This window comes from Pygoscelis adeliae, unplaced genomic scaffold, assembly GCF_000699105.1.
Source record: "Pygoscelis adeliae isolate BGI_AS28 unplaced genomic scaffold, ASM69910v1 Scaffold306, whole genome shotgun sequence".
Classification (NCBI taxonomy): Eukaryota; Metazoa; Chordata; class Aves; order Sphenisciformes; family Spheniscidae; genus Pygoscelis; species Pygoscelis adeliae.
Genome location: NW_008825072.1, coordinates 1,040,754 through 1,059,444, shown reverse-complemented (window position 1 = coordinate 1,059,444; position 18,691 = coordinate 1,040,754). Strand labels below are relative to the sequence as shown.

The following is an 18,691-nucleotide window of genomic DNA, read 5'->3' as shown; positions in this document are numbered from 1 at the left end:
ACAGCGGCCAGGTTGCGTTCTAGCTGGGCTTTTGCCTTTCTCATTTCTTCTCTGCATGACCTAACGAGATCCCTGTACTCTTCTTGAGTCACCTGCCCCTTCTTCCACAAGCGGTAAACTCTCCTTTTTTTCCTGAGTCCCAGCAAAAGCTCCCTGTTCAGCCAGGCCGGTCGTCTTCTCCGCCCGTTCTTCTTGCGGCGTACAGGGACAGCCTGCTCCTGCGCCTTTAAGACTTCAATATAAACACATGATAACTATTTTTAATAAATGTAAACAAATGTAGACTCAGACACCCTTTCTTAGAATAGCATCTGATGATGCTTCAGAAGAAGCTTATCAAGACAATGTGCCAGCATAGACTGAACCCTGAAAAAACTGCTCCTGCGCCTTTAAGACTTCAATATAAACACATGATAACTATTTTTAATAAATGTAAACAAATGTAGACTCAGACACCCTTTCTTAGAATAGCATCTGATGATGCTTCAGAAGAAGCTTATCAAGACAATGTGCCAGCATAGACTGAACCCTGAAAAAATGCATGTTTCTATTGAAAACCTAAAGAGCTAGTAAACAGAAAGAAAATTTTTGAGTAAATACAATAATGGCTGTTTTGCATTTGTGATTTGATGTTAACCTTATGATGGCTAGATTTTTTTAAGTGATATTAAGCATATGCTTCCTGTTTCTTTTCAAACAAATTTTGCTCTATTTTTTTTCCTTTTCATTTAATGAACAGATGTGAAAGGAGTTGATCACGTTATTTTTCTGGTGATCAGAAATAATGTTCTGCTAGTGAAGACAATTATTCTTGGAACTAACCAGACCTATTTATGTCACCAAAATTTATTAATCAAGATTTGAAAAATACATCTGCTTAAAGCACTGGGACCAACCCCTTGCACTATGTAAACAAGCTGGCTGGCAAGAAGTCTGACCGCACGTTTGAAAGAAAAGAATAGGTGCTCAACCAAGAGGAAAAAAGAGTATGTTGGAGGAAAAAAAAAATCACACTAGAAATAAGTCACAAGGATTTAACTGTGAAAACCACTAGAGTGACCTCTTAAAGGGAATGTGAAGTCCCCATCTCTTGAAATTTTCATATTATTATTTGATGTGTTTCTGGAAGGGATTCTTTAATCAGCATAGACTCAGCTCCCCCCAAGCTTCATCTTCATCATTGTCTTCCTTACGGACACTGTTCTTGCAGCCTGAGGGATAAATCCTGCAGGATGCTGAGTCTCCTGGTCGCAGCCTAGCAGGATGCTAAGCACTACAAGCACATGAGTGCTTCCAGCAAGGCTAGTATTCACATACCTACAACTCAGCACATCCTAAAGTCCTTTGTGGGATCAAGGCCAAGAGGCTCATGCTTTCGCAAGGTTCAGTTCATTAAAAAAAAATAATAATCCAACCTGGATCTGATTAAGGAATCCAGTTTTGGTCCAGAGGAGGCCACTACTTATTTGCAGTAGTGTAGTAAACTGCCTTTGCATGTCTGAATGAGTAAGCAATATCACACGCTGGTTTGTGGCCAACAGAGAAGACAGGGGATGAGCCAAAGAAGAGCCTTATCTCTACTATTTTCCTTTTACCCCAAGGCTATTGGGAGCCCAGATCTTTGGCCATTTTCCACACTGCAAGCATCCACCCTCTCTGTGAGCAGCACAGCCGCAGAGTCGTGGGGAGGCAGCTGCAGCCACACTATCGATAGAGGGGTCAGGCAACAACATCGGGAGCATTTCAACAACCTGTCACTGTCGATCTGAGCTCTCCTTCTGACGAGACTCAAATGGGAACCATCTTTCCACCTGAGAGGAATGTCAAGCCCTGATCCAGTCTTATTTCAACGCTCTGGCTCCTCTAGAGACTGACAGTGAGCAATTCCCCTCTTTGAAGCGGGCACCTGTGAGCCTCCAACCTCCATGCAGAGGCAAAAGGCAATGCGTGTCCGCTGATAGAGGTCTATTCCCCCAGCCCTGCTCTGTTAGGACCATGTCTGCCATGGCTTATCTCTAGGAGAAAGAAGAGGGTATCAAGGGAAAAGAGGGAAAGGGAAGCATAAGTTTCACCAGGCATTGGCTCTGAAAGGACAGAAAGCCATGAACAAGCATGGCAGGACCCCGAGCCACACTGTCACCGTCTGCTCAAGCACAGGAAGGGTGGTAGTGGGGAGCAGGACACTGCATGCAAGGATGGCATGGTTGGGGAAGCAATGTGAGACACCATCCCCTCCTGAACACACAGGACCCGAGGCTGCCAGCAGCACCTGCATAAGATGCCATCAAGGAGAATCACAGGCAGTCCGTCAGATGCCCTGGCCTTTAATAGGATTTAAAGGGTGGGACTAATTGTAGCTATCTCAGATGCAGGCTTATAGTTATTTAACTGTGTTCCCACTATAGTTCGTGGGGAACAAGATGTTTCAAAAGGACAATCCTTTCCCCCCCAAAGGCATGTCTCTAAGGTAGGCGAGATGAGCTGCTTCTGAAGATCTGTCTCTGGAATTCAGGTCTCCTGAACCCCAGCCAAGCTCTAGCCCCAGTGAGGGCTTTGACTGGTAAGGACAGGTTCCTAAACTGGGATGGGGCCACAGGGTGGGGAAGAGGGAAACTGCTGATTCTGCAGCACAAAAAGCAGCGGCTGGTGGGGACACAGCTCCCCTCCTCGGTCCTACAGCAAGTCCCCAACAATGGGCATGGCAGGGCCTGGTGTCCCCTCTTTGGGGTCTTGGCTCTGAGCTTTGACATGAAGGAGGAGAAGGTGGCTTACGTGGCCCAGTGGCTACAGGGAGGCCATGCTGGTGTAAGCAGGAGGAGGCTAAATGTTGAAATCCAGCTCAAATGCCTCTGGTGCAGTTTTGACCCCCTCTCTGGATGGGCTATGGGCTTGAAGCCAAGAGATTTGGGTTTTATCCCCATGTCACCCACCAAGGAACCATCAAAAACTCGTTAAATCGCTTTACTTCTATTACTCCCCTGACTCTGATCTGAGTCAAGACCTTGAATCATTAGTGTGACACCACCGGCATTAACCCAACGTGAAGTGTTTTGCAGGCTCTCACTGTGATTTGCAGGTCCCGATTGCCCAGGCCACCTGCAAAATACCTCCGTGATGACAAATTCAGCCCTGGAGTGACACTGACCTGCAGCGAGGCTGAGTGCTGACAGGGGCATCCTAAAGCCACAGGTGGGTCATGCTGTTAAGGCAAAGTGTATAATCTGCTGTGGGGCCAGAGGAAGGGACGGGGATGGGACGGAAAGGGATGGGGGCAGTGGGGACTGCTGCATCAGAGCCAGGGGAAAGTGGAGGAGAGCAGTTTGCTGTCACAGCGACGCAGCCTGAGGGTCCCCCGGGCATGGGGACACAGTGATGCAAAGGCGGACACAAGGATGCATCTACCAGGTAGGGAAGGAGCAGGTGAGAAACAACTCCAGCAGAGGTCACGGGCCCTTTTCTGAAGTGAACTTTCAGCGTGTGGGAAAGTTTCCTGCACCTCGCGGTCAGGTTTAGCTTTCCCCCATCCCCAGAGGAGACTGCATATGGCCCTTTTCAACCGCCTGCCCTGAAATCCTTCAGGGAAACCCTGCAAACACAAATCCTGCACCCACACATGTGGCAGTGGCAGAATCAGGCCCATCACTCCTTTCCAGACAACTGCAGAATGGTGTAAAAACATAGAACATTGTAAAAACCAATAACCTTTGAAGCATACCCTCTGAGTAATTACCCCATTCCCATCTAATGACTTAAAGATGTTATATTCCTCTCTGATTTGGCAACAACAAAGATTTCGACCTTATTAAAACCAGCCCATCAGGAAACTACATGTCATCCTTTAAAAAAAGAAAAAAAAAAAGGAAAAAAAAGAGGAAAAAAAAGAAATTAAATTCTTTAAAATCCCTGTGAACAATAATTCAAGATACTGTAGCTGAAGACCCATGATTTGTTGTAGAGTGTCTGGGTGGTCCCGAGGCAGGAGATGACAACATTAGCTCTTTCCTTTGCCCTTCTAAGAAATGCTTTGATGATTCTCTAATATCCTAAGAATATCCCCCTGTGATTCTGCACTGGGACAAGGCAATCACAGAGCCGGGATAATGCATCCCAGTTTTACCCAGGGCCTGGCCCTTGCTAAGAGGGGATAGCTTAGAGCCCTTTGTTTCACCAGTTCTGCACAGGCGTCTGAGCCAGGATGTGTTCATGATAGTCTAAATAGTGATGTGGGCTCAAAAACATCCACAAACTCACCCCCACCCACTGCACACATCTGGCTGTGTACCTGATTTGTATGCGCAATTAAGGCACTCATCATCATGGCTCAAATAACCAAGTACTTGTTTCACTGGTCCTTGGACAGATAATGATTGCAGTTTTTACAGCCAAAGTAAGCAAGAACATCAAGGGTGCATACACAGATGGGCTTAGTATTGTAAATATCTTGCCAGTGATGCAATCTGTGAAGATTTTTGGGCAACCTGCTAATACACAACACGTAAAGAGTTCATTTGATGGTGCTGCAATCAGGTAGTTTTGACCCAAATCCCAAGCATGAGCAGAATATCTATCTTTTGTCTGTATTTTGCAGGCTGCCTGCTCTCACCAATACAGGCCCACATGCAAAACAATTTGCATTTTGGGGGTGGTCAAAATCATAATCTATATTTTATGTCTTGGGCTCAACCTTTCAATTAGTAAGAACCAGAGTGACTTGGTTTGCCCTCTTCTATGTGCACTCAAGTGTTTGTCTGGCATTGTTTGGGCCCTATGGCTCAAATAATTTTTGCAGATGCACAGAATTAACCATGCATGTTTAGATGTGCTTGGGGAACACAAACATTCATAAAGATGTATATATTTGACCCTGTCACTTTCTTGTTAAACACTGTAAAAGATACCGACTTTCCCCTCCAGATTTTAAAATTATTTAGAAGAGGCAGTAGTGGGGAAATACCTAAAACATCCTGTCAAATTAAGTATTTTCTCCAAGACTGTTCTCTAAGACACACAATTATTTCAGCTAAGACGCCGCCTGTGCAATGTATTAAGGAACAGAATGAACAACCAAAATATAAACTGGCTTGAATGGATGTCCAATATACTGCATTCTTCCATTTGATTTTGATTTTCTTTTTCCTTCTCCCTGTTCTTTTTCCATCTCCGCCTAACAGTTTTTCTCTCCGCTTAGTCTGTATCACATTTTTCTCTCTAATTCACTGGGCTCACTTTCCTGCTCGCTGCTTGAATTTTTCCAGAGTCTCTCTTAGTAAGAATAATTAAAGTTGGGTCAGATCTTTGAACCTGTTATTTGGAGCAGTATTGAATTCAAGCTTGTTCCATTGAACAAAAGCACCGGCTTCTTTTTCTTTCCAACAGACTCACTCTCAAAATAAAAAAAGGTTCATAGGGCATATCTACCAGGCAGAAATGCCAAGGAAATTAAATTGCTGCATTGCCCACAAGGTTTGGGTTCCTTCTGCTGCTTGCAAAGCAACTACGGTGATACCAGCTGCAGCATAAACTCCTTCTCCCCAAGCACTTCCAAACCCTCTGAAAGCCTGGAGATGCCATCGGTGGCTTATAAAAAGCTGCTTGCTGGCCTGCAGGGCTGGAAAGGCTGCAAAAGCTTTCCCTGCTGGGTGTCATAACCCGGACCCTGAAGTGTTTCTGCAGAACTGAGCTTCTGTGAGCATGGTCCGCACCACGTCTCTGCATGGTACCGCTACGTGAGGCATCCCTGACACCCAGCAGCTCACAGGCAATAGGCTTGGCTCCCTCGCCTTCCAGCATTGTGGGCTCAGGCCCCGGGTATAATGCTTACTTTGTTCAGTTAAGTTATTCAGGAATTGTAAAGAGGAGATCTGAGTGAAATTGGAATTTGTCTTGGCATTTTCATAATTGCAGGAACCCGGCTTTTATAGCATTAAAACCATATGAATTTAAATAAATCCTACTTCTCCTTCATCCCAGTGAGTAACTGGACTTAGACCACAGCTGCCTTTTAGGGTCCTGCTGGGTTTTCAGCACGCAGCGCAGCCCGCGCTGCCCGGACTCTCAGGGAAACAAATTTCCTCCCGTTTCACTCTACAATGAATCTGTCTTCTTAGATAAACCCGCTACCACAGTATAACTGTGGTTAAACCCCTCTTTTAAACCAGCTGCCCACCACAACAGTAATGTCATCTTCCTCCCTGTCATACTTTTCTTCACTTAATTTCACAGGGCATGAAACTCACTAGTCAGAAGGGAATAGCAGAACCAGAAATAAATCCCATATTCCTTACCTTTTTCCTTTGGGCTAGCATTAACAATGTTGTATGTTTGCACTTCCACTGAATTTTAAAGACATTTCTTTTTCTTTATGGCAACTCAAGTGCCTTCACTGGGAAATGAAGTTTTTCACATTTTATGGATTTTATGTAGCTCTGCTAAGTCTGGAGCTTTACCTTGAGGAACAGCAGATTTGCAATCTTTTGGGGCTGAGATACTGCTAGATACAAAGATCGCTCAAATACATAATAAGTCCAACTTAGGGTTGCAGTGTTTGAGAGGAAGGTTTGTTCTGGCTTTTAGATGGTAAGTGATCTCTTCAACACACCTGTGTATCCCTGGGGCAGAAAGGCAGACAGCCATTAACACAGCAAGAGGTGTCCTTTCAGAGGTCCCATCTTCAACCCAAACCCAGCTTTTGAGATGACTATTAACTTTTCTCCCTGATGGATGCAGTGCAAGCAGCAGCAATGGCATGGGTGAGTCTGCTGCTTCCATAGCCTGAGCAGTAGGGAAACGTCTTGCTCCTGACCCCAACTGCTCCAAACCTCATGTGCACAGGGGTCCAACATCCCTGCAGGGTCAGTGCTGGCTGTACCAGTCTAGGGAGCAATTCAGTTCGCTCTGAAGAAGATGGAAACAGCCACATTTTGCCAGCTGAGTAGTGCTGTAAGTAGGAGTCTGAATGGCCACCACCCTGCTCGATAGGGAAAACACAACACTTGCTAAAGGAAAAAACCTCTGTATCAAGAATTGCAATTTAGGGAGTGCAGGTGCTTTACTACTCACCTCTGTGTTTAAGGAATCCAACTCACCCTGGGCATAAGCCCACTCAGCACTTCTTACAGTGTCTGCAACTGCAGTCAGCCTTGCAAGTTTAACACAAACCACACTCTTCACTCACCCCAAACAGCAGGGTAAAAGCGCTACTGTGTATTGAATTTTCTCTGCCTGTTAAACCAGACAACTTATTTTTCAGCTGAGTGAACGTAAAGAGTTTGGTAGAGCTGTGTTAAAGTGCATTTCAGATTTAGAGGAATTCCCTTTACCTGAGGGTAAGGGAATACTCAGCGCATTTTCCCTTCTTATCTGTTTGATAGGAGCCAGAAACATTTTTTGTGTGTGTGTGCGATAGACAATATGCCATGAGGAGTCATAGTTAAAGGCTCCAAGGAGCCAATCCTCAGAACATCTGGCCAGTGAAAGCCCTGGATATGGAAAATATAAATGTCAAGGCTCATATTTATAAATTGGAAGGGCCATGACGACATCTGCTAACAAGCTTTCTTCCAGAGCCCATTTGCTGTACATGGTTATTCACAGGCAACAATAAACATGTGCATGGATCACATGTGCGGTCTGCCCTTCCTTTCAGTCGCCAAAGGAACACACGCTCCAGCAACACACAAACGCTCTGTTCTCACAACACAGAAATACAAGTGTTTGCAAACCTCACAGCAAAGCTCTTGCATACCAGACCACAGTGGGATACGCTGCTGGAATAGACTAAAAATAGCTGGAGAAAAAGCCTTGCATTAACACAGAAGACAGTCAAACTCACTTAGTGTTAACTCTTTCAGTGGAATAAGCGCCCTCCTTTTTTGCCTTGCTCCACAGGAGACACTTTGTGCTATAGGTCCAGTCCTGAAACCTTATTTTTATGACTGAGTAGTTGTGGATGGGGATCTCAACACTTAGAGTCTAACCTATTCAACCGTGGTAGCTTAATATTAACATTAAAACAAGCTGTAGGTAAAATAAGCTTGCTCCTACATTTATACCCACAGGCACCTTTTCTGCAGCTTAATGCCAACTGTAGGTGCACTTCTGATGCCTGAGAAATAAAAAATTGTTCCAATGCATAAGCATAAAGGTTTTGCTAATGACTTATTATTGTAGGTGTCTAGACCACAGTTTGCCCCCAACAGGCCCCCAACACTCCTGGCATTGGCCACCATCACAGAGACTGCCCACGAGGCTGCCAAGTTGTCAAGAGAAGGAAAAGCATCAGCAGAAAGAGCCTGGACTGCTTTACGATGTCCATGAATTTATGAATAAATGGAGCCAATGCTGTCTTGTCCAGTCTGCAGTGTTTTTGGCCACAGATACATCTGTGTGAAAATGGCAGGAAAAGTAAAGAAGATGAAATAACATGGAGGAGATCTACCTCCTGGTTAAAAAATGAAGAAGGATGCCTAGCTATGCCTCCTACCTACTGCAGCCTGCAGTAATGCCAGATGACAAAGACATGCTAGGTACAAGTGAGACATGCCCCCATCTCAAAGAGGTTCTGCTGAAGGCTATAGGCTCCAAGAGCCCACACTTTCATTGGCATTGACTGATTGCAAAGTGAAGTGCAGTGTTTATAGGATCACAGCCCTCCTGCAAGGTGAGCTCAGAGAGGTGGAGGTGAGTGCAGCAGTCTGGGGATGAAGATGGAGATGCTGGAAGGGTCCCTTTCCTACTCCGTGCTCCAGGGCCCATGCCAAGCGCATGCAGCAAGAGTTAAAAAGGACAGGTGGAAAGAGTATGGGAGAAAGAGAAAATTTAAGCAGAAAATGGAGAACCATGGAACCGAAAAGTTAACAGGTTGTCCAAAATCAAGAGGAGTCCTGGCACTGGGTGAGGAAACGAGACTGCGCTGGCTGAGAAAGAGCGGAACAAGTGGGGATGTGCATCACAGAGGAAGAGATTATCATAACTCAGCAGCTGCTCCTTCTTGAAACTGAATCCTAAGCAAACATTTTGTTTGTGCTGCATCGGACAGATCTTAAGCGGCTTAACAAAGCTAGCAGTGGTAGGGCTATGTTCAGCCAAAGTCAGAAATACACCAAACTGGCGCAGATATAAATATATAATATAGACTATCTTTACTCAACACATCCCAAATGAAAAGTAGAAAACAAGAAAGGCAGAGAAAGCACTTAATAGGTTCCATAAAACATCTTGCATTGTATTTTCAATCTTAATCAGCATTGAGGAGGAAGGAGCAGAAAGTGCTCTTGGATATCCAGTGCTGAAAAATGCCTCACTGTTCAAAAATCCTAGCTTTTGTGTGCTCCAATTTTGTTACTTGCTCGCCTTCAAAAATATGGATTTAATATTCATGATGGATTTAAATTTCATGAAAATAAAATACCTAATGCATTACCAATAAAGAAGTTAGTTTCATGAAATAAAATTGAAATTATATACAAATTATGTCTCTATTTCCAAGAGACTTCTGTGTCTAATAATTTTATTTTCAGGTATTTATAGCTTTCATTAAAAAAGAGTTTGCATACTGCTTCATATTAATTGTTCATACTGGTGGTGAGACACTTAAGCAATAGTGAAAGTAAACATGCAAGGCTTTTGCTTATTTTTTTTTAAGTTTATCTGTGTTTGTTTCATCACACAGTGACAGCATGTTACAGAGAACAACAACAGAACAAAGTAATACATACAAATCTTTTTGTGTGTCTAGCAGGTGAAAGTGTGGCTGCACATCTTTTCAGCCCCATCTGGAGGATAACAAATTAACTCTTTGACTTTTCAAGGGGAAAGAAGTTATCACTCATGGCCAGATGACAGAGAGGGTCTGTTAGCATGGAGATGCTAGAGTTTTGGACGTGAACGTCAGGACTTCCCATCCGTTACTGCGATGCATGAGAGAGTTGTGTGCTGAGCCCAGGTTTCACAGCTTTAATTAATACGTTCTGTGCACTCTGACCAAGCTGATAATCCAAGAAGCCTCAATAAAAAACATCTAGGGAGGGAGGATATGTCATCACCGTATCATATGTTACAGTCAGGAGATTTACCTCTTATTTATACTGCACTGAGTCATACCGTGCTGTTATTTTACTTCCACTGGAGGGCTTGCGTACTTGGGGCTGTGCAAAGGGCATGATGAAAGAATTGCCAACGTCAGTGCTTGTTTAAAGGAGGCATGAAGCCATCTGCTCATCTTAAAGGGGGATCAAATGGAAACAGTAATAAACTAAGAAGGGGAAAATGCAGTATTCCCCACGCGTTGCTCTCTGCTCAGGAGGAGCTGAGGACGCCTTCACAGAAGCAAGATTGCATGTTCAAGAGAGGCATGCAATGTGGGGAAAGAGAAGGACCAACTGACGCACTGCTTCACTGCCCAAAATGTCTTCTTCTGGCCATTGTATGAACCAGAAGTTCATAAAAAAACCCTGGGCAAACTAAGAGCAGATTTTAGACCAGTTCAAGATATAAAGGTTCAGCTTCCACTGAGGAACTAGGAGGGAGCATTTGTCCAGAAGGTGTTTTGAGACCACTCAGCGTGACAGAAGGGTCTTCTACCCCAGCTGTCAAACCACGAGATTTTTCTGATGAGTAGGTATTTGTGTGCCATGCCCTGGAGACTGGGGGCAGTCACTGATAGAGGGACTGTGATCATGAAAGTTTCCCGAGAAGGAATTCCTGCCAGGAGAACAGCGAAGGAAATGGTAGACAGAAGTGCTAGTGGAAAGCCAAGGGGCCACACAACACAGTTAAGCCCCCAACAGCAATGAGGTGTAACAAGGGAGGGAAGGTGGGACTCCAACACACCTATGATCCTGCTGTTCCTGGCTGCTGGAGCGGTCCCTTTGGGAGACAGGTTCACTATAACAAGTTAGAAAGGTCCTGAAGCTGCATCCTCATCCTTGGTTGAACAGAGGGCAAATAAATGCAACGGTGGCAACTGCGTACTCAGCTGCACAGAGACAGGCTGGAGGAGGGAGTGATCCCCCCTCCCCATGAGCATCAGTAGGCATGCACTCTCCGAGCAGTATCCTTACCAGGGAGGTGGATAGAGTAATTTAAACAAACAAGGCCCCAGTGATGGAAATTTCAAGCTCAAAGCTACCATATGGAGGGAAATCATCTGACCACAATTTACCTGTTAGACTTCAAAAGTGTCTAGGTCTCCTCTAAAGAAAAGCAGTCTTTTCTTTAATGAAGTTAAGTACTGTATTTCAGCACCGTGTGTTGTGAAAAGGAAGCAATTTGGATTCATTTACTGAAATTTACCTTTCAGATGCAGTTAAGTGAAATTAAAAGTTTGTCTGAGTTGACAGAGTTCTGTTTTCCATCACTGCATTGTCTTGAAAGAAAGGATAACAGGGTAAGTGCTTAAATTCCATCCAAACTGATAAGGTTCACTCTATACAGGCACACTTAGTGCAGTTTGTTACACATTGTCTCCCTTCATCCATCACTGATATAACTTTATTTTTTTGGCCTAAAATAACTGTTGCTTCCAAAAGAAATTGGTATTTGTGATGTTATTGCATTCATCTGGGGTTGAATAGTCAGCACTGGGCTATCAGAGAAATGCCATTTCCAATTACAGGGGGAATTCATTTCATTTCCCACTAATGGCAGGTTTTGCAGGGCTGCGCTTACATCTGAGACAAGAATTTCTTTTTTTCTCTTCTGATAACAATTCTTTTCCTTGAATTTCTTTCCTGTGCAAGTGAAGCATCTGTGTGTCCTTGGTGTCTTTACAAACACCATCTTCACTCAGATCTCTTCCTCGGCAGTAGGAATGAACCTCTGAATTTGCCCATTACATCCTCTCTAATTCTTTCTTTGCACCACTGTATTTCTCTTTCACATCCCCCAGCTGCCATTGCTCCTTCCAAACCTCACACCTCCTGAAACACCCTCCCAGTTACTAACTTCTCCCCCTCCCTTTTCCCAGGAGCTTTCCTCCTGCCCTGCCTTAGGGCCCCAGGAGCTATAACGCTCCCCCACCAGCTGGGAGAGGTTCTCTGTTCTCTTGGGCTGGTTTTGTTTGTAGCCTTAAACCATTTGCCCGCTAGAACAAAGGTGTGATCCTGATCTGGCCTTCATTGACTACTCTGAAACGTCACAGACATTTCTCTACTCTTTCAATTAACTGAGCAGCTCATCATGAAAAGCCAGTGAATGATCTGTAATTAATTATTTATATTACAAGGGGAATCTTAGCTAACAAACTGTCAACAGGAACAATAACACACTGTATGCCAAACTGCAGCCTTCCAGCCCAAGGGTTTTGCCTCCCCTCCCTGCTGCCCCAGCTGGCTTTTGGCTACGGGAGCTAGCTAGGGTTTAAGTTTTGTCTAAGTTCAAATTCCTCCCAAAGATAGACTTCAGATCTGCACATTTCTGCAAAATCAAGTAGTTAAAGAAAAAACCCTGCTACTTGAAATTGCCATTTAATTTTGATTCTTGACAAACAATTTCAAACACAAACTGCAGTCAGGCAGGACTTTTTCGTTTTGTTTAGATTTTGGGGAAAGGAGGCAGAAGGGAGAGGAAACCACACATTTCACCAGCATTTTTTATTTTTTAATGGCCTTCAGTGTAGCCGATTACCCAGGAGATCAGCAAATCTTAGCTCTGTCAAAGGGAGAAGACAGAGCAGAAGCTTTCTCATCCTCCACAGTGGTACTAATCCTCCAACACACAAATCTAAACACCGTCCACTCAGGGGTGCCAACTCAAATGCCTCAGCTGTTAAGACAGAACAAAAAGGAAAGGACAATCTCCAAGGTATAACTGAAAGTAAATACTAATAATGATGTGTGACATTAAATGATGACTCATTTTTCACGGGGCCATTTCAGATTGTAGCTATAACCTCAGATCAGACCTGAACGACTGTGTGAGCTGAAGTCTTAGTGGAACCATTAATTATGGATTTCCTGGCTTTTATATGTTGGAGTCAGACCTTTGATGTTCCTTTAAGATTGTTCTCCTGTGTTCATTTCCTTTGTTTCTGTGTTGGTAGCTTAAAAAAACACCCCAAGATTTCCATGGAAGTGTATGAGATAGCCTAGAAATGCACAGTTCATAAAAGCCCTGCAATTCATGGCTCATAAAGTCCTCTAATCCATGGTCAATAAAGCTTTGGAAAAGAGCCGTATGAACCACAGTCATTTCACAGTTCAATGAGGTTCATACAAGAATCAATAATCTGGTCTAAATTCACGTGGATTTGTCCTCCACCTGTATATTTCTCTTTGACTTTTCAGGTTGAAAGGCAGCTCAAACAGCTGAATTCTGGAGACCTCGCACGGAAACAATGAGTTTTATGTGGCTTTCACTCAAAAGCCATACCAATGACCTAAATCCCTCTACTTTGTCTTCAAAGGTGAACAAGTCAAGTTTCAGGTGACAACAGGTGAGTTAGGAAACTCAAACTGGAAGAAGAACCATTTGGAAATATGGAGCCATAGCTCAAGGTAATATTATATGCAGAGACCTCAGTCCATATAGAACATGGGGGGGCTCCAATTTAAGTATATGCAAATGCACAATGGATCTATGGGACTGGCCAGAGTGTGAACATCTTGTACACTGATTATCCTTCAAAAATGAGTGCTAACAGTCTCACTGTTGAGTGCTGTTGAACATTATTGAGGCAACACAATATAAGTTCACATGCTTCTCTCCTGCACAGGTAACACTCCATTGCCCATATTATTAGCCACCCTAGCTGTTTCCTCCCAAGAATGATCACGCTACAAGGTCTGGTGACAGGCACACATTTCTGCTCTTTTCTTGCCAATCAGAAAGGAACCAGTTAGAGAGAACTCACTGTTTATTGCCTTGTGCAAGGTCCAGCTTGCAATTAATGCTGATGAAACCCAACTGCCAAAAGCACAATATGCAGCAGCTGGTTTATGGAAGTTGAGACCCCATCCAATTTATGGGGAAACCAGAGCTGGTTGTGAGTCTCTGATTTAGCCGAACAGTTTGGGTTTTTTTGTTTTGTTTTGTTTCCAGGAAAACACCAGAAGTTACTCCAGAACTGTAGAAGCACTAAAACCATCTGAAAGCACTAAGGCAGACTTCCCTTCTTCCAGCCTTTCCTCATTTCTAGGGCTGTGATCTCCCACTAATATCTCCCTGGGATCTTTCAGCAAGGCAGGCGACACACAGTGTCTGGTTCATCACCAGTGTGGTGGGAGCAGAAACTTATGTTTCCTTATCCCAGTCTCCATCCTTATGAAATGGAAGTGGAGGGATAAAAGGTTTTCATTCAGATGAAATCTCACAGGAGCAGAGAGCGAATAAGTTAACTCTAACCTGGGGAACTACCCTTTTAAATACTTTTCCTAGGAAAATTTCTTACTGAAATAAAAACAGCAAAAGGCACAAAAGTCCGCCAAAGCTATGCAAGCACCACTGCTTTAAGCCCCCAGCTGCATATTTCCACAGCCAGATCAGGCCCAATATCCAATATCCTTTCTGGATAGATAGGATGGGGGCAGGACGATTGTGCTTAACTGCCAGGCTCCCACCAGACCTATTTAAGCACCTCACTTGTATGACACATAAGGTGAGCTGGACCAGACACCCTTGTGAAATGCTGGGACATCATGGGACACCACGACTCGGCAGCCCCCAGTCAGAAGAAAGATAGAAAAGTCCCTTGTCCTCGAGGCAATCAACTATGTTGAACCAAATGTCTCTTAGTTCATGCTTAAACATCCTCTGTGGAGAGGATCCAACCACTGAACACACTTTGAGAACAAAACACATGAATCCTTCTTACCAATGCTGGCATTAAGTTCAGAAATAGCCTTACTACGTTAAGATTAATATGCACCACCTTAATAACAACCCTTACATCACTCACCCTGAGAATACAATAAAATAAAAAAAAAATGAGGCAACTGCTCCATTAAAAATAATGAATAAAAATAAAAAAAATCCCCAAACACAAATATGTGAAGTTTTTTCCTTAGCAAAGGGAGAAGCCTCTGAGAGACTCTGACTCATTTTACTCACAAGGAATTTAGGTGCTATGAAAATGGGAATAAGACTAATGCTCAAAGACAATCATTACATGTATAGGCGAGCAGCCAGTTCCCAACAGATTATTTCATTCCTTTTACTTGTTAGGAGAGCTATAAACATTGCGGTTGTTTATCTGCCCATGACTTGGCCTGGATAAAGGCACTAAGAGCTTTCCCAGTTTTAGAGGTGGGAGAATAAATTGCCCAGGAATCCTAAAAGCACACATCGAGGAGCCCTGGTCAAACATTAAGGCTCTTATTCAAACACCGGATGGGAGCTTTTAACCTTGGACCAAGATTGGAATGGCCATGGAAATGTGCCTACCTCCATTCTCTTCACATAGAGGCCTTAGTTAAGTACTTCATTTTGCCTCAGTTTGCTGTTTTCAATGCAGTCTGAGATGTTAAAACATTTCAGCCCCAGAACACAGTTAAGAAGATTGAAATCAGATATGTCAGAATCTTAAAAACTCCCAGGAAAATTCTGCATGGTTGGAAAATGGGCGAGTCTTTGGTCTGCAAACTGACAGTAAAGATCAGAAAATAATTATTGGAAGAAAGAGGGCAAACACAGAATATTTTCCACTGTCATTTTTTTCCTGTTTTTACTCTGACAAGTCTTTGTTTCTGTATATTTTAAATATTCTAAACAGTAGCTTTCTTCCTCTTTACTTTAGATCAAATGTGCTTATGAGTCTTTCTCCTAGTTCTTCATTAGGCTCCAAAAACATCACCTCACTCCCTGTCTCTCCCATTTAACCTTTATCCAACCCTCCTTATGGTCTAATCAACAAGATCTGGGATCTGTAAAGAGCAACTAGTTAGGAGACAGCAGGAAGAGGACAGGGACCATAAAAGTTATGACTCACCTGTCTTCTATCCGAACCCAGAGGTCATTGAACTGCCTCTGCCGATGGTGTTTGTGCTGCTTCTTGTGCCATTTCTTCTGCCTGCCAAACTCTTCCAGCTGGCTGATGCTATCTGGCAACAGGAGGTGAGGAGACAGGCTGTCTTCTTCGTCCATCTGCAGGGGCTTCAGGGAAGGAGACATCAGTGGGACCTGCTCAGAAAGCTGGACAGCTGGCAGGGCTATTGCTGAGGACCCTTCCAAGGCTGGGCTTGTTTTTGTCATCCTTGAACTGCAAAACACAACATTTAAACATTTGATGAATAAGCAAGGGATCGTGCTAAGAAAAAGTGAAAACATAGGACTACACTACTTGGTGGGTGCTCCTAACTGCTAAGGAGGTGTACAAGGAGAAAGGCTTTTGCTCTGGGGCAGCAACTAAAGACAGCAGTGGCATTTCCTAGCAAGCTTTCAAATAAACACTAAACTGAAAAAGGGCGAAAAGGCAATTGATACGCTATTGCTGTTTTCTGGCATTTTAATTACTTCTTACAGGCTTTAGAGCCTGCCGTAGGGGACAATGTCACCTCCCCCGCTGGGCTGAAGGTTAAATAGCAAAACTGTGACTCTCCCTGAGGAAAACCGATACCTTAACTGAAGCTGATCTTAAATTAATGAGATAACGCTAGTTCCCTTCTTTTTTTTTCAACTTTAGATATCATCTGTGGAAAACAAGTCATTGTTTTGACTGCAACAATAATTACGCTTCTTCTTAGGATTGGTGACAGGGAAGCCCAGACTGATGACAGAAGCATGGTCTAATAGCTAGGCTGCTGGGATGGGTTATGTGAGACCTGAACTCTAGTAGTTTTTGTATAATGGAGAAATGAAGCAAAAATGGGGGTAAATGGCCTGTCCAAAACCACTTTGAAACAGTACTGCCAGAGCTCTTCACTCCTGTTTGAAATACTACCACCTCTTGCATCTGACTGGAACTAGGCAGAAAAAGGCCTTTTCTTGTTTTCATCTTCTAGAGTTTCACAAATTTTAGAAAAAAGTCAGTACAAACTCTCTCCTTTGGTATGTGGCCATGTGAACTTACATTTGTGATCTAAGATATCTGAAACAAAAATCTAATAAACCAGTACTGACACAAAGTGATTTTTTTCCCCTAACTTCAGTAGAAGTTCCTGTTTGGTCTTAATTGCAAGAGAGGAACTTTTTCTGTCTCTGGGATGGCCCAATGAGTTGTAGTTACAGAAAATGGAAGAGAATTAATAGGCAATATGAAGTTGTGATCTGCAAAACTATTTCTATTACATGGATGCTATGACTTTTATGACAGAAACAATTAAAGCCATGTGAAAAGTTTTGCCTCCTGAGTGAAACCAGTAAGACATTTTAATGAAAAAGTAATAAAAAATCCTAAACTTCATTGGTGACAATGTACAAAATGTGCTGCAAGTGAAACCACATGTTTCATTTGTGGAACATTTTGTTCTCTTCCAAAAAAGTCACATCTACTACTAATGGCAGCTTTTTTTCTTTTTGATTTTTTTGAAGTCCGTTACAATAAAAGTCAAGATGGTCATCTCTATTTCCACTGCATCATGTTTCACCCAAAGGTCCTTCCAATAGCTACCAATAATTAATCGTTGCTACTACGAGACTCACTGGCAAAAACTACAGTAACTTTGTCACTCGTAGCCAACATTAATGAAGTTCTTCAGAGATCATATCACAGATACAGAAAAGAAAGACACTTGTTTAAACTAATTCTAAAGTTCTCTGAGGTTGCTTTCATTAATAAAAGATACCAGAAAATCTCACATTTTTCCTCTTTTTCCAAGCATTCAGACTCGCGGTGAGTCCTTTTCAAACTCATTCATACTCACTCCATGCTCTATTTTACATGACAGAGAGATCTGCTGGTTCTGGATTTTTTTCCCCATTAAGACTTTCTTCCATGATTCATGTTGAGGATGAGTTTTCATCAGTGCAGCAACTTTCTTTGAGAGATCTTGGTGCTCTCCAAAGCCTTCAAGACTTCTTAGGCTGTGACATAGGCTCATGGCTGAGGCAAAGCCATCTCCAGACATGTAAAAGGAAAGGCTCTCATAGGTTTGCATTGGGTGGGTCCCTCAGGCCACAGCAGACAGTTCTTAATTTTTATCCAACCATGATGGTGGATCAGTGAAGTATCAACACACAAATGCAGCCATTTAGCAGCTTGGAAGATAACACAGCGTGAACTCGGATAGGACGGGTTAGGCAGGTAGGAAGGATCTGGACCAAGCATCTACAAACACCATGTGGGTAACGGCAATGGCAGCAGGCAGCAACGGGTGGCAAGAAAGCCCCGGCCTCATTGCCTGCTGCACTTATGCCAAAGCAATGGGAATACAAGCTGGCTGATACTGCTCAAAGACAGCTCTTTCTGGTACTGCTCTGGATACCTCTGCTCTTCACTGTGTGGTGTGAATTCACCCAGGTCTTCCTGCAACCCAGCTTGTCCATCTGCACACTGGGGAGAAGAGCACTGCCCTGGCCACAAGGCTGTGGTGGGCAGAAACATGTTAAGAAGGCAAGAGCATGGAGCAGACATGAGAGCCCAAAGCAGACAAACAATGTGATCATCACAGCTGGAACTGAGCTGTTGCCAAGATTTCTGTTTCCATTGACTTTCTTCTCCTTGCTGCCGAAACTGTGCCTCGTGTTCTGATCAGTCAGTAACTCCCCAAGACTGAGGGTAGGAGGCTAAAGGTAAGAGCAGCCCCCACGTCAGCCCACA

General features: G+C 43.5%; 1 protein-coding gene across 1 annotated transcript in view; it reads right to left on the bottom strand.

Moving 5' to 3' along the window:
• TRABD2B (TraB domain containing 2B) overlaps positions 1 to 18,691 on the bottom strand; it is a 480,754-nt gene that overhangs the window by 7,351 nt on the left and 454,712 nt on the right. The window contains exon 8 of the mRNA XM_009326602.1: positions 15,923 to 16,192. Coding sequence (XP_009324877.1) covers positions 15,923 to 16,192 — 270 coding nt within the window. The remainder of the gene's footprint in view (positions 1 to 15,922; positions 16,193 to 18,691) is intronic.